The sequence below is a fragment of the Stegastes partitus genome, unplaced genomic scaffold (assembly GCF_000690725.1).
Source record: "Stegastes partitus isolate 25-593 unplaced genomic scaffold, Stegastes_partitus-1.0.2 Scaffold1546, whole genome shotgun sequence".
Taxonomy (NCBI): Eukaryota; Metazoa; Chordata; class Actinopteri; family Pomacentridae; genus Stegastes; species Stegastes partitus.
In genome coordinates, this window is record NW_007579277.1 from 97,286 (window position 1) to 112,409 (window position 15,124).

Consider the following 15,124-nt stretch of genomic DNA (forward strand, 5'->3'; position numbering starts at 1 on the left):
ACATACAGAGAGTGTGTCTGCTGCACTCTCTCTTCGCCACTCACCACTGCCTCCAGCTCCATCTCCAGACTCCTCTTCTTAGCCTTTAGCTGGATGATTTCATCCTGCTCCTGCTCCCTCTTTATCTGAAGCTCTCCTCGCCTCCTCCTCTCCCACTCCTCTTTCCTCTGACGCTCGAGCTCCCGCTGTGCAGCCTCGAATGAACACACACAGCAGAGCAGCACAGTGAAGTAAATATTGATGCATCGGTGTGAACGAATGTCTCGCCGCAGTGGTTGCAGGACACACACTCAGAATTCATACATGTACATACAGAGCTCATTCTGCAACATGCCCCCTCACCTCTTTCCTCTCTATCTCTCTCTGTCGCTCCTCTTCTTTCTGTCTCTCCAGCTCTCTCTGTCGTTCCAGCCTCCTCTCCTCCTCTTTCCTCCTCCTCTCCTCGACCTCCCGAGCCTCCCTCTCTCTCTTCTCTCGCTCCTCTCTCTCCTTCTGAGCGCGTCGCTCCTGCTCCCTCCTCTCGGCCTCCTGCAGCGCCAGTCGTCTCTTCTCCAGTTCGGCATTCCCTCGCTCCAAGTTGGCTTTGAATTTATCCTCAAACGACACTGAATGTCGGGGAGGGAAAAGTTCGGATGAAGTCAGCTTTAACGTACTTTTCACACTGACATTTACAAAATATGTGGAGGACTTATTTGATTGACTTGAATTACTATTAGGGCTGCAACTAACAAGTATTTTCATTGTCATTTAATCTGTCGACTATTTTGTCAATTATTTGATTCGTTGTTGGGTCTATAAAATGTCAGAAAATCGTGAACAAACAATTGAACAATTGTGTTTCCTAAAAGTTTACTGTCAGAGAAGAAAAGAAAATATTCAAAATTTACAAAGCTGGAATGAGAGAATTTGACTTTTTTACCTTAAAATATTACTGAAACTGACGAACTGTCAAAATGTTAATTTATTCGTTAACTAATCTATTAATCGGTTCAGTTCTATTACTGATTACTTAATTGTGTTTAAAAGAATGCCAGTGAACACGAACACATAAATTTAACACTTGTAGTACAACTGCCACAGGGAAAGATGAGAATATGAGACTTTAATTGATGTTTAGGAGATTTAGAGGATTTTAAAAAAAGCATTTAGCTGCTCTTGATATAACATTTTTTACCAGCTGCTACAAGTTGCCCTGTGACTTGTAAGATGATAGTGTGTACAAACCCAACACCGACACAAGTGTGGTGTCCTACATACTTGTGTATCACTTGTCTGCTCTTGATTGACTATACTTTAGCGTGTTGCAGGTGGCTTCTGTATGTGACACAACAACGTGTGTGTATTGATGCTGTCGTATTACTGCTTGTCAGTATGTGTGCAAAGATAAATAGCAAGTTTGACAGCCATGCCAGCTGCACCAACGTGATACACAGCCACTACTTGTACATAATGCAGCAGTTAAACAAGGCGGCAGTCTGTCTGCACGGTTGGTAGTGTGAGTACTGACTGTTGGTTTTGGCTTTCTGTGGAGGTTCTACGTCAAAGTCCTCAGTCAGAGCTGCATAGAGAGAAGAGCTGGATCCATTCACAGCTCCCCTGTAACACGGAATGAAAATAACTTGTCTGAATGCACAGTTTACATCGATCAAATAGCATGTTAACAAACAAATTAAAATAACCAATGATTAAAGAACATAACTGCTTAAAAAAAACTTAGGTCAGGAATTTATATTTTAAGGGTGTTCTGTACAGTTTAATGTGTCCACATACCTTTGTGAGGGTGGTACCAGCTCAGTTGGCAGTGTTAGTGGCAGTGGTTGTCCGCTCTTTGCCATGTCCACAAGATGCATTGCCAGAATAAACTCTTCTGCTTTTAGCTTGCCATCCTTATCCACATCAGCTAAAGTCCTGTAAGAGGGTTACAAATTGGAGATGCAAATATTTTATATGACTGTACACTGTAATGTTTGGTGATAACCTTTCAAGGCAGTAGAGGTACAGATAGGAGATAAAAATAGAGAATCTGATCGACTTTATGTGTCCAGACTGAAACACAAGATACAGGGTCAATATGACGACTGCACCTTAGCTGAATGAAAACTTGAAAACGAGTATTAGCTGTGGCTTCTATGTTGCTTATACTGTATAAAATACTATTTAACGCAACACATATATTGTCTGGTGATAGCAGAAGGAGTTTTGTATGTACTACATAGTGTCATGTGTAAACTTAGTGAAGGAGTCCTTAAGATCTTGCAGTTTGCTGATTTGCATGAAAAGGTTTTCAGGAGTTTAAAACATCGCAGCAATGATACCTTATGAATACTTAGAATGTAAAGCTGAGGAAGGGAGATTTTTGTCTTTTGTCATAATAAGTGGTCAGAAAGGAAACCAGACTTCTGCACCTCCTCTAAGTTCTGTTTTCAGGCTTTAAATAAAGCATGTGACGGGAGGTTTTAGCCAATCACACATCTTTTGAGAAAGAGAGTGTTGTAACTATTGGCTGTTCAACAAACCAACATTACTTTGGTTTGATAACTGGTAACAGATACTAACAACATTCATGAATTGGAAACAAATATTTCCTTAACAAACAGAGAGCTATTGTCATATCACATTGAATGGAATGAAGTTTCTGTCTTATGGCTGCCAAACCTGACTTTGGCTCCTTAACACAACACCTTAACAATCACAGGACATGTACAGACACACACCCAAACACATAGATGTTCTCACCAGATGGAAGCCAGCTGTGTCTGTGTCAGCATCGTGGTTGCCATGGCTCCCCTCACCTGCTGACCTGACAATATGAGCGACAAATGTCAGAACATGTGTATAGCACAGATGTGTGGGCGACGTGGAGGAAGGAAGAAGTGATGGGTGTGGGTGTGTGGGTGTGTGTGTGTGTGTATGTACAGTATGTGCTAATAATGATTAATTAAGGCAAATTCCAAATGTGCCAGGTGGAAGCAACAGTCTCGTGCATCACATATTCCCAACACTGTATGACAAAACTGCACAACAGCCTAAAGATGAAAAGGGAATACAGAAGCGTTTAACCGTCATTCCCTTCCTTGCTTATAAAAGATGACTATACAAGAACTGTGACAGCATGAACAACTGTCAGTCTTTTTAATCGGTTTACAAAAGGTTTATGCCAAGAACTCAAACACAGAAAAACAAGCTATTTATGTAATATGATTTGCTAAGTCACAATAGTAAGGAACTGGCTGAAGTGAGTGAGTGTTTGCATGTGCCACTATCATTTCACTAAATCACGGGTGTTTCATGAGAACAGGTTGAGCAGGACTTGCTCTCTTGCAGAACAAAAAGTCACATGCGTAGTTGGGTGTTTGTGTGTGTTGAGAAACTACCCCATGTCTGAACACACCCGCAAGATACAACCTCCACTTCCTAAGAGTCAACTAAGACTTAGCACATTGTCAGAAAAAAAAAAAGAAAAAGAAAAAAGAGGGAGGCGACCATTATGACATCCTCAGTGAATGTTGTTCATGAACATCCACGCCTGCATTCCACACATAGCTTGGTTTTGTATGACCTAAACACGACACATATACAAACACATCTTACCAGCGAGGTAACCGATCATCTGTTTATCCAAGCTGTTGAACTGCTGTCTGTATTTAAGTCTGGAGGCATGTGGCACAGCCCAGTCACTGGGCCCAGCAGCCATGGGGGACATCATAGAGGGGGACGAGGAAGCGGAGCTGAAAGACAGAACACACCGAACTTTACTTTGAATTGTCTGAACGCTTAAAGACACAAATTAGATAAACGACACACTGATTGTGCAAAAAGGTTTAAAGCTTCCTGCTTTTAAATTTCTGCTTCTGTGTGTGTTTTACCTGCCAGATCCCAGGTCCAGCAGTGACGAGGCCTTGCTCATACCAGCAGGAGAAGAGGACAGTCCAAGCGGAGAGGAGTAGGAGGTTGCAGATAGAGGTAGGCCTGAAGCATACACACATATCCCTTACATTAGCTGTGAGTTTATGCTGTCATTTGCAACATTATTAGGACATCTTGTTAAAATAACTAACTACAACTATTAAATTCGATGCACTCATTTTTCCTAATGTTTATAATTTTTGCTATGGTTTTGAGAATGGGTAAGGAGGCTCCGTAGAAGCTCAGTAATATATTTAGATCCTTTCAGTACTGTAGCCTTGTCAAGGACAGAGAGGCTATTTGTATGGACACTAGACTGACAGACCTAATTCTACAAAAAGGGTCATTCTTTTTCCCTCCTTTTTCTTTTACAACTACAGAAATACTGCACCATGTACACATATACAGCCTTTACTATCAGAGCAGAGCAATTCTCCTCGATAGTTTCCATGCGACAAGAAACAGCAAAGAAGCATCAAGCATAATGGAGACAATAACAATGATTTTCCTTTCAGTGCAGTGACACCTGAATAATATCAGAGGAAAACACAGAAGAGCAAACAGATCACATGTACCTGGAGTCAAAGCGCCAGCTGTCATTGGATGGAGCATTCCCATGGTGCCGTTTGGCAACGTGGCGTTTCCTACGGTGGGCATCAGGGGCCTGTTGGGGGTGGATCCTATTAGTGGGCTCAGACCTGTTGCTGTAGGAACCAAAGGGGCGAGGCCTGTCATTGGTTGTAAAGGTGTGAATCCAGGGGTTGCCAGGGAGATGGGAGTCAACATAGAAAGGTTTGTTCCCGGCATCATGGACAAGTTAGGCACAGAACCCATACCTATAATACACACAGAGACACACCAAACAACAGTTCAGACGACACATGAGTCAAATAAATGTGAAACGCATTTCTGGAGACAATCAGTGAGTCACACTTTAGATTAGCTGGTCAATATTTTTAAAATACCAAAATGGGATCAATTGTGACAGTTGAAGATAAAGACATTTTTTTCACTCTCATCCACACACAGTAAAGTGTTTTATAATACCAATAACACTGTACCATAGACTGAGTTGGTCATGGTTGAGGTGGGGTTATTTAGGCTGGGAGCCGGCACTGGAGGCTGCTTCATGATGATTGGCAGTGCTGAGGGAAGCGACGTGCCCTGAAGTTTTAGCTTTATGAGCTTCATAGCGATGGAAAACTCCAACCTGTCCATCTTTCCATCTTTATTCATATCAGCCAGAGCCCTAGGACACAGATAAAACACCATGAGTGAGAGTAAAGATTGTGTGCCTCGAGTATAGATTTCAGTGAAATCTTTCAGGAAAACTCATCACTAACAAATCTGTCGAGGTGTGAGAGCGAATATGCGTGTTTCTCACCATATGTCCGCCAGTATGTTGGAAGGAAGCCCAGATTGAAGGAAAAACTTCCTTGCTTGTTCCCCTATAAAATTAAAAAAGAGGAAAAAAGAGAAAAATGTAATGAAATTGGAGATTCTGCAGCATGAAAAAAATATGTGTCTGATTACAAATGCAAGGCTGTACATCACTCGCTGCAGTATGTCTGTATTTGCATAATCACTTAAGCAGTTCAACATCTGTGCATTTTCATGTGCCTGTGCACTGTTGAGGGTAATACTAGGGTATCTCTTCGGTTTATACATTGATGACTGCAGGATGTGCCATGCATTGCATCATTAATCACTGGCTGGGCAATAACTGTGTACCAACAGTGTGTACAGGTGTGTGTGTGTGTAAGTGTGTGTACCTGAGACATAGCCCATTGATGGGGAGAGGGTGTCAAACTTCTGATCATGTTTGACCCTCTCCTCTGGGGAGATTGCCCAAATACTTAGACCACCTACAGAGAAAGAGAAGTGACAGGTTCATGTGAAGCTTCAGACAACAGGCCAAGCAGCTCCAAGGAGCAGGTTTAATCTAGAAAAACACTTTTCAGAATAACACTAAGGTCCTTACATCTGCTCATGCTTCAAATATGGGAACTTTGTGCTTTCTGTTGAGAAGCCTGCTTCTTGAATAGACCAAAGTTTACAGAGGTTCACACGGTTTACAAAAAGTGTAAATTACACACAATAAGCGCCTGCATCTGACTACATTAGCTGTGGTTCTGCCAGGCGACAATCTCCAAAGTTTAAAAATGAAGCTAACACAAGCTGAAGTTCCTCAAACGGCCAAAAGTGAATCAATCTCCACAAATCCCTCTGTTATAATGCTCTCCTTTACAGCAGAAATAGACATATTAACAGCCTCGTACAAAAAAACTGCTTCATTTTGTCGACCTAATCTCCTCATTCATGACAACTGTAAATTGTCTTAAAGCTTAAAGTTTTCTTATGCATAATTAAGGGAATGGCTACTGTGAGTGACAAGAAGGTTCCTTTATGTGACAGTCTGTGGCCCACCTCAGCTCCACCTCTTTGCCAGTATTTGCATTAACCAGCAGGTAGGCGGAATCAGGCATCACCATGACGGCCATGTCAGGAGCAAACACACTGAGCTTTAAAAGGGTGATACCGCAGAGGGCTTGTCCAACTTCATATACACACTATGATTTCCACCCAAAGTACCTAGAATTCTTAGTCCCATCATATTTTTTCAAGGAACTAAAAGGTTCCTTCAGATCATTGGTTGTCTGCATTTCCATGGCAGTTCAAAGACCTGAACAATGTATGCAAATAGAGCGCTGGCACATGAAAAAACAACTGCGACTACACTGCACTTCATTATTAGTCAATGGGTCACATGCTTTCATCTGTAACTCTACGCTGATGTTTTAAAGCATGACTAACAAAGAACAGACTGTATACTTGGAAGCCAATATTTAAAGATGGTGGTTAAAATAAAACGCTGCAATTATTCGACCAATCAGAAATGTTCAACAGAGCAAGCCCCACCCCAACAGTTCATGTACTAAATAAATAAATTACAACAGCCCTGAGCTGGGACTTTTGGGGGTAAAATAATTTCCCCCTGAACTTAATTTGGATCCTGGTGCCTGCAGGAGTCGTGCATTGCATTTCTTCGAAGGGGACGAGGAACCCTTGTGTGTGTGTGTGTGTGTGTGTGTGTGTGTGTGTGTGTGTGTGTGTGTGTGTGTGTGGAGGGGGTTCTATTCATTCACTTTCTATGACTACAAAAGAGTAAGAAACTGTTTTATGACTTGCAAACAAACAGGAGCAGGAAATCAGGTGCACACTCAGACAGACAGACAGACACACACACACACACACACACTCACTCACACAGACACACACACACACGAGATGAGAAAGTACTCTGAGACCAGCCTCAGTGGCAGTCAGGAGCTGGAATGCACTGATATTGACAAAGTGATAATGAAGCTTAGTGATGCCAGTGATGCTGTGTCCCTGAGTTCAGACAAGAGGACAGGACAAGCACACACTTTCAGTAGTATTTACACAACCAAGGCTGACAACACATCAGTCTGTGGTACATCAGCAGACAGTGAATAGACAGTTTAATGCACTATCTTTAAAAAAAAAAGAAAAAAAAAGTATTTAGATACAGTTTGTTTAACTTTAGTCCCATAACTGAAACTGTATTAACAGCTGGTGTCAAAATGTGACTCAAAGTAGTGCTACAAATCTGATCCAGAGGAGATTTTACGTTTGAAACCTCACAAATACACAAATGATAAGAACGAAATAAGAAATATTTGGAACTACGTGTGCACATAAATCAGCATGAAACTGCAATTTACTACAAGAAAGAACACTGTGCTGCCCTTAGCAGATCTGCAGAGCCAAAAAACACACACCTTTCGCTTTCTCTCTCCACACACACACATACAGGTTTATACGCTGTTTTACACATACACAAACTGCAGTGGTCTTACCATTCATATTTGCAGAGGGGAACTCCCAGCGGCGTCCTCAGCTACTGCTCGCAGCCATCTGCAAAACACACAGTCACAGTCCAGTCATCAGTCAATACTGCAGCTAAGACAGGACAGCGCTGTCACTGAGAGGAGGAGAGAAAAAGGCAGAGAGAGGAACAGACAGATCGAGGAGAGAGAGAGAGAGAGAGAGAGAGATTCTGGTCGGTCAGCAGAGTCAAACAGGGCTTCTCCTGTTCTCTACAGTCAGGAGCACACTGGCCACGTCCCAAACCTTTGAAACCACTGGGACTTGTTTCAATACTATCCATACTGACTCTGTAGTGGCCAGAGACCAGTGCAACACATACAACACAAACACAACTGACAAACAGTTCTTAGAAGAATTTTACATTTACTGACCCCGGGAATACAAACCACAGTTCAGAACTGTGTTGGATCAGATTGGGTTCTCCTAACAGCCAACACAAACTTAAACAAAGGACCTGTAGTGTCTCAGATCACTTCTTTTAGAAACTGTCCAGCTCTGCCCATACCTCTGTCAACACCATGAACCCGTCACCATGGACAGGAGAAGCACATAGTGAGGCTGAAACTGATGGTTTGACCTCATGATAGTTCTGTGATTTTACATTTTCTACTGTGGTAGGACAGTAATTCTTTGTGAACATTCAGAGTACGCTTTGATATAAGATTAAGAAGCCTGCTAGCAGCTCTGTGAGGCCGTACATAGGCACAGCGGCGCTCTGAGCTACATGCTAACACACTTAGAGCTACAATGCTAACATGCTAATATCAAGCAGGTATAATGTTTGTTATCATTTTTACTTTAGGGTGTTAACATGGTAACATTTTTGCAGCAGACGGGACTTATTTTTGCTTGTATTTGGTCATAAATAAAAATACTAAAGAAATTTTAACTAAATATTTTCCACCTGATGATGGCACTAAATAAAAAAGCCAGAAATATCAAAAAACATCATTTAGATAAAACACATTTGTGTAACAAATTTCTAACAACAAAATGTGGAGGGAGCACCAAATCACTAAAGTTGATTTCGAAAATCTGGACGAATTTTTTATAGCAATCCATTTAGTAGTTATTGAGATATTTCCATCAGGATCCAAGTGGTGGACCTACACTGCCATCCGTTTAGTCATTCCATGAGCATGACTAAAAACAGAGCAACCAATCAGCACTTCTAGTGATTTCCAACCTCCCTTCCTGCCAGCCGCGACAAAGTCTTCATAAAAGTCTGTTTCATCACGGTTTAAAACTGTTCTTGTTGAGTCATTCACATGCGAATAAAGTGTGGAAATGTGCCTATTGTTGCATAAATGTGTTCAGTAGCAGGAAGCACCACTTCTTCTACAACATCAGCTTGCAAGTTTGAAGTACTTTTACAATTAGTGGAAAGTGTCCGCCTCTCACTTTTCTTTGACAAATTTGATCAGTTTACTAAAAAAGGTTTCTCAGGAGAGGTGTGTGTAGCAGTGTAGTCAGTGAACAGAACCAGACTGATAATTAGCTGTAGAGCTTCTCTAATTTATCACATTCTTTTACATTTTGCAGTTTCTGTCAGATCACATGTGGGAGATACGTGATTTCTTTTTCTTTTTCTTTTTTTTTTTTTTTTAGAGATGGCCATGTCAGCCAGACCACCACTTTGGTCCAGAATGAAATATCTAAACATTTTGTACAGACATCCATGGTGCCCAGGGCTTAAATACTTTGAAGATTAGCTGACTTTTCCTCTAGCTGCACTAATGAGTTGATGTTTGTGATTTATAGTTAAATATATCAACAACTACTAAAAGCACTGCCATGGAATCTGACACACACATTGGAAGTCCCTTGATGATAAATTCTAGTGACTTATTGATCTAGTTATCTTATTGATCTGATCTTATTGATCCTTTAGTGGCACAAATAGGTCAACATTTTCACTAACTTCTCCATGTGATTGGCCTTTCATCACTGCAGCATACATGATGGAACATTCACTTTTAATTCAACATATGTAAAACTAAAATAAACAAAAGCATTTCAACAAATTTTTGTATTAGAATTTGTGTTATTCCAAATTTTGACACCACAAGCAAGTACACATCACTTTCAAATGTTAGTTATTGGTCTCCTTGATTACTAATAATTGATATGGGTATTTGTCTTTAAAAAAAAACATATTCGTTGACCCCTTGGAGACCGTTTGTGGTTGGTCATAACATGCTATATGTGCTAGACTGTGTGTCCACAGACTAAATGTACCATATAAGGTCTCCTTGTTGACAAAAGATCAGAACATTGTAGTGTGCTGGGTTTGCAGGTATATTTATAGGTCTCATTTGTGACTGCAGCACTGTCCGTTCCTGTACAGCCAGCACAAAACCGCCTTGTTTAGATTTCAAACAGTTTTTTGCTGTGGAATGAATAGAGTGAACTTTTGCTTCAAGAGGTCACAGCAAAGGACAGGCACGAGCAAGCTGCATTCCCTACACACACTAAATCCTACGAAAAGAATTTCACAGAAGCAGTATAACACCAAATACCAAGACGATTTCATCTTTAATTCTCTTGCAGGTAAATGAATTATTATTAATAGAGGCACACCCCCCACTGGGAACACCGTGAATCAAACTATCAGATTGTTTTTGTATCATTTGTATTGATTTGATCAGAGTTATGCTGAACAGCTGCTTCAACTTGGATTATCTCTCTCCAATCAGCCAGTCAGACTCATGTGATGAAGGTGGAGGAGGAAAAGAAGGAGAGAAATTCCAATCTTTCTGCTCAGCACTTCCTGCCCGGTAACCTACAGACACAAGCATTTCCTCACCCAGCATCGGTTGACAGGAAGAGATCATGGATTTTGGCAGAGGGACGGCTTTAATGTCCCAGAGAATATATCAGCCTCAGACGTCAGAGTTACGCTGGAAACTGGGGCAGCGCTAAAGTACTACAGATTGACGAGTGATTTTTAGGAAGCGACGCCGCCAATATCTGACTTGTCTGCTGATCAGAGCTTTGTGTAGAAGAATGAATGAGATAACGAAAGAAGGAGGAGGAGGAGAGAGAAGCAGAATGAGAGTGACAGTGTGCATCTTTTCTGGTTGATGATCTTACAATCACAAAGAACAGCAAGGGAGGGCTAATCTACTGCCTGCCATCTGTCGCTCTCCCTCTCTCCTTCCTCACTCCTCCTTGGTCAGGTCCTCCTCTTATTCACTCTCTTTTATCGTCCTTCCCTTCTTCAGTTTCTTCCCTTCTTTCATTTTGCTTCTCCTTTTACATCTACATGACTTTACCATCTATCAGAGTGTGAGGGTAAACAAATTGCTTTTACGAAAAAGACAGACTTCAATTTAAGTAGAAGCACAGCAACAAAACTGGCTCAATTTACAGAAGAAACAAGATTTATTATGATATTATAATATAATAATATAATATCTGGCTAAGCATCCCATTAACCTTTATTGCTGTATAAAATGTAGAGCTTAGTCTAAGCTGGATTTCTAAGGGCAGAAGCAGACAGTGCTGCTTAAAAACAGATAATTTAAAAATGTCATTAATATTTAATTTATATGCAAGTGTGATGTTTGTATATTCTAAAGATTAACACACAATTTTTAAAACTCCATCGTTATCCATGATTATTATTCCATATTTTATACTTCAACAATAAACAAGGTAAGCTTCAGAGAGTACGCAACCACCAGTATTTCACTCTGATCTGTCAAGCCAATGATGGACAGTTTTGTTACTTTATCATACGTAGGTACATAGAAGTCCTAAAAAAAAACGGCATTCCATGTAGTTAAACACAAATTTATTGAATATAGTCATACTGCAATAGCACAGGATTTTAATTTTTACACAGTGCACTCAGTAATCATTTCACTTTTTGTTGATTTTGAACAGCTCCCTCTGGAGCCACAAAATCCTTCACACGGTCCTTCTTCCTGAACTAATGGTTTTTCCTGCATAGATGAATTTTTGATGCGACCCAAAGAGGTTTTAGCAGCACTAAAGAAAGATCACCTGGACTAAAATGATAAGAACTAGGAATAATTTGTTTATTCTTTCAACCAGTTTTGTTCATTCAGTTTTCATTTACTCGAGCATCATAGACATTTATCCTTTATCTCACTGTCAGAAAAGGAAAATGAATAGACTGCTGTCCAATAAGCCAACACAGGCTCGATGCTTTTACTATGTGCAAACTAATCATTCTGACTGTCATGTGTAGTCACCACCAAAAGGCCCGTTCTGAGCCAGGAAAGCATCGGAACAGAGTTTCCCTTTAACAGGCTGCTGCTCAGCTCAGGTGTTGCAGGTTGTGACAAACTACAGTTTTAACACTACTTCTCTAGATTTTTTTTGCATAATGTACAATATTATTGTAAACAGACACATTTGGGAGACAAAGCCCAGAATCTCGTTTCATCACTGTAAAGCACTTGTTTTGCACATCATACATATATACGATAGAGGTAAGCCAACATCCGCCTCAACAGTGTCAGCCATCTGGCGTGGTGTTGAGGCTCTGGTTGTGGACTGTAAGGTCTGGTAATGTAACACTGTTCATTTTAATGAATAAATGAAAGATAGCAGGACACTGTCGGCTTGACGGTTTACTGTTTCCAGAGAGGAGTCTGACTTTTCCTGGCGGGACGGCTGCCTGACCAACTGACCCACTGACTTGGCTGGCACAAACGACTGAGTTCAGCAGCAGACTCCGCTTTGCAAACCTCATGCAAATCCTTTCTGAAACGGCCCTCCTCATACACTCTTACACAAAACAGACATTCTGCCTTAGTAGAAGCCTTGACCCGCTAAATGAACACGGCAGACTCACTATTTGCACAGTGATAAACCCACTGAGGTAGATTCTGGGTGAGGGTCGGCTACCGGGGCTCCACCTACGCTGAAAACTAACTTCATCTGTACTTCACCAGTGATGCAGGACCTTCTAAAAACAGACACTAAGCTACAGGAAAGTGGCTGTGAGTGAAAGTCTGAAGCAGTGTTTTGACAGCATTACGGTCATCATCAAGGAGAGGGAGGCATATTTAAGGATAACACAGAGTTACATTTTTTTACATAAAGATTTGCATGACTGTCAAATGTGCTGGGAAATGCTCATAAACCCAGAAGAACCTTTTAGAACACACCCTATAGTGTTTTCACTGAGCCCTTGTAATAAGTGGAGGGCGGGAACTGGAAGGCATGTGCTCAAGTCTCTGTGGCAGCAAGAGAACATGCTGCTGAAGGGCCCATGAGCAACACTTTGACTTCCGCCCAATTCTAGCTGTACTAATGAATGATGCTACATTGAATTTACTGTATATGGATAGACAAATCCACAAGGGTTGAAAAAATTACTAGATTTTTGTAGTTCATAAAAAAAATTCAGATAATTGATGCTTTTTGCTGTATGTAACTCAAATTTGAAAGATGAAATACAATCTGTCAAACCTCAGACAGTGTAAGACTAAGGCCCCATTTACACGTAGCAAAAACGGTGATGTTTCAATGCGTTTGGGCCTTTGGTTTACACGTAAATTAAGCTGCAAGTCACCGAAAACGCTGAAATACAAAAACTCCGGCCAAAGAAGAGATTTGGAAAAACTCTGTCTTGATGTTTGCATGTAGACAGAAGGAGACGGAGTTTGATGTGACAGTGTGCGACAAAAGCGTCATCAGCATCGTATGTGTGCGACCATGTTTACAGTTTGGCTACTGTGATAGAAATGGATGCTGTTAAAGCAGTGCTTGTTTTTACGTTTGTGCAAACGCTTTGGCCTGTTTGTATGTACATTCAGAAATAAAATCAATATTTTCAAGTATTTGACTTGTTTTGTAGTCTAACACCACATTTAGGAGTAGCTTCGTTGGGCCAAACAAACAACCCTCGCTGCATCATTGTTGAAGTAACAGGAAGTAATTTGTGCCATTTGTTGTTGTGTTTTTTCCAGGATTCTGATTGGCTAGCATGGCTTTATGCATCTTGGCACACTGCCCCCTATAGGTTTGGCTCATAGCAGCTCTTAACGACGTGTTTATGGGTTTGTGTAAACAAATACTTTTTGGAATCTGGTGTGAACAATGTTATTTTTGAAAACTTAGATCAGTTTTTGTAAATACCAGGCTCTGTTTAAACATGTTCTAAGGTAGAACAGTTTTTCTTACTTTCCAAGCTGTGAACCCATGTCGACTGTGTGAAAGCCCACACATTTGTAATATTCCCATCACTGTTGTCACTGCTCAGTACATAAATAGATATATGACTCATGCTGTGTCCCAACTTGTAGTTTATGAAACGGCACTTGCACAGTCATGCAGAGGTGGTGAAACATGCAAGCATACTTACTATAACTGACAGTTGTCAACACCTACTCACACAGTGACAATAACGTCCATAACCCTAGATTACTACTGTGCACTAAATGATACTAGGTGTGCTGTGATACACGGGTATTGACGATAACCGTGAGATGTGAAAAAATAAAAAATTTAATATTGACATCATGTTAAAAATTCACCTCCCTATACTCATATTTGTGTGTAAATCATTAAACAAAAAAGGGACCAAACACAATAAACCAAGTTAAAAATTAATTTTCAGCAGTTATTCTTCAATTTTTTAAGAGATATTGTAATAATAAATATGTAAATTCTTCTGACCTTGGTATTGGTGTAGTGAAAATCTGATTTTTTGACAGCACTAAATAATACTTCAACAGGCTTCGCCCTCAGAGATCTAACGTTGAATCTGGGAAGAGACCGACTCGTCACTTATGGAGATTGCAACCAACTAAATGTTTGTGTCTATGTACTGAATATATATATGGTTTGCTCTTTGGACTTGACTTACAAATATGTCAGAGGTCTCTGTTCTGAGAGTTATTAGGACTCACTGAAATATATAATAATAAGATTTTTCTGCATCATTTATCCAGACAGCCAGACCTGGATGCAGATTACATGTAACTACCAGTTGTAGATGAAGCGTAATTGTAGAGGTGCACAGGACAGATGAAAAGACTGTTTGACCAGCTGCTGGCAATACAGTAAGGAGGAATCACAGACAAGTAGTCTGACCAGAAAGAGGGGGGCAATTTACATATTTACCCCAGTTTGTGTCTCGAGTATTAAACAGTGCACCATCTGTATAAAATAATTGATAAAATTAGGAGTTTTTTCCTCGTACTTACACCAACTGTTGAGTCTAATAAGATCATGCAAACTGCAAACTACATTCTTCTGCACATTTTCTTTGGACCAATAATGACTATTCTGAACTATTTTGCAAGGTCGGCGAGTACCACTAAATGCT

General features: G+C 40.5%; 1 protein-coding gene across 2 annotated transcripts in view; it reads right to left on the reverse strand.

Moving 5' to 3' along the window:
* Positions 1–15,124, reverse strand: part of itsn2b (intersectin 2b) — a 39,639-nt gene that overhangs the window by 21,336 nt on the left and 3,179 nt on the right. For both annotated transcript variants that reach the window (XM_008300470.1, XM_008300471.1), the window contains exons 2-13: positions 7,788–7,845; positions 5,679–5,771; positions 5,291–5,354; positions 4,968–5,155; positions 4,482–4,742; positions 3,867–3,969; positions 3,592–3,728; positions 2,737–2,800; positions 1,771–1,908; positions 1,508–1,596; positions 343–605; positions 45–194 (exon numbers count right to left, since the gene is read on the reverse strand). In XM_008300470.1, the coding sequence (XP_008298692.1) occupies positions 45–194; positions 343–605; positions 1,508–1,596; positions 1,771–1,908; positions 2,737–2,800; positions 3,592–3,728; positions 3,867–3,969; positions 4,482–4,742; positions 4,968–5,155; positions 5,291–5,354; positions 5,679–5,771; positions 7,788–7,794 (1,557 nt within the window). In that variant the 5' untranslated portion in view covers positions 7,795–7,845. The remainder of the gene's footprint in view (positions 1–44; positions 195–342; positions 606–1,507; positions 1,597–1,770; positions 1,909–2,736; positions 2,801–3,591; positions 3,729–3,866; positions 3,970–4,481; positions 4,743–4,967; positions 5,156–5,290; positions 5,355–5,678; positions 5,772–7,787; positions 7,846–15,124) is intronic.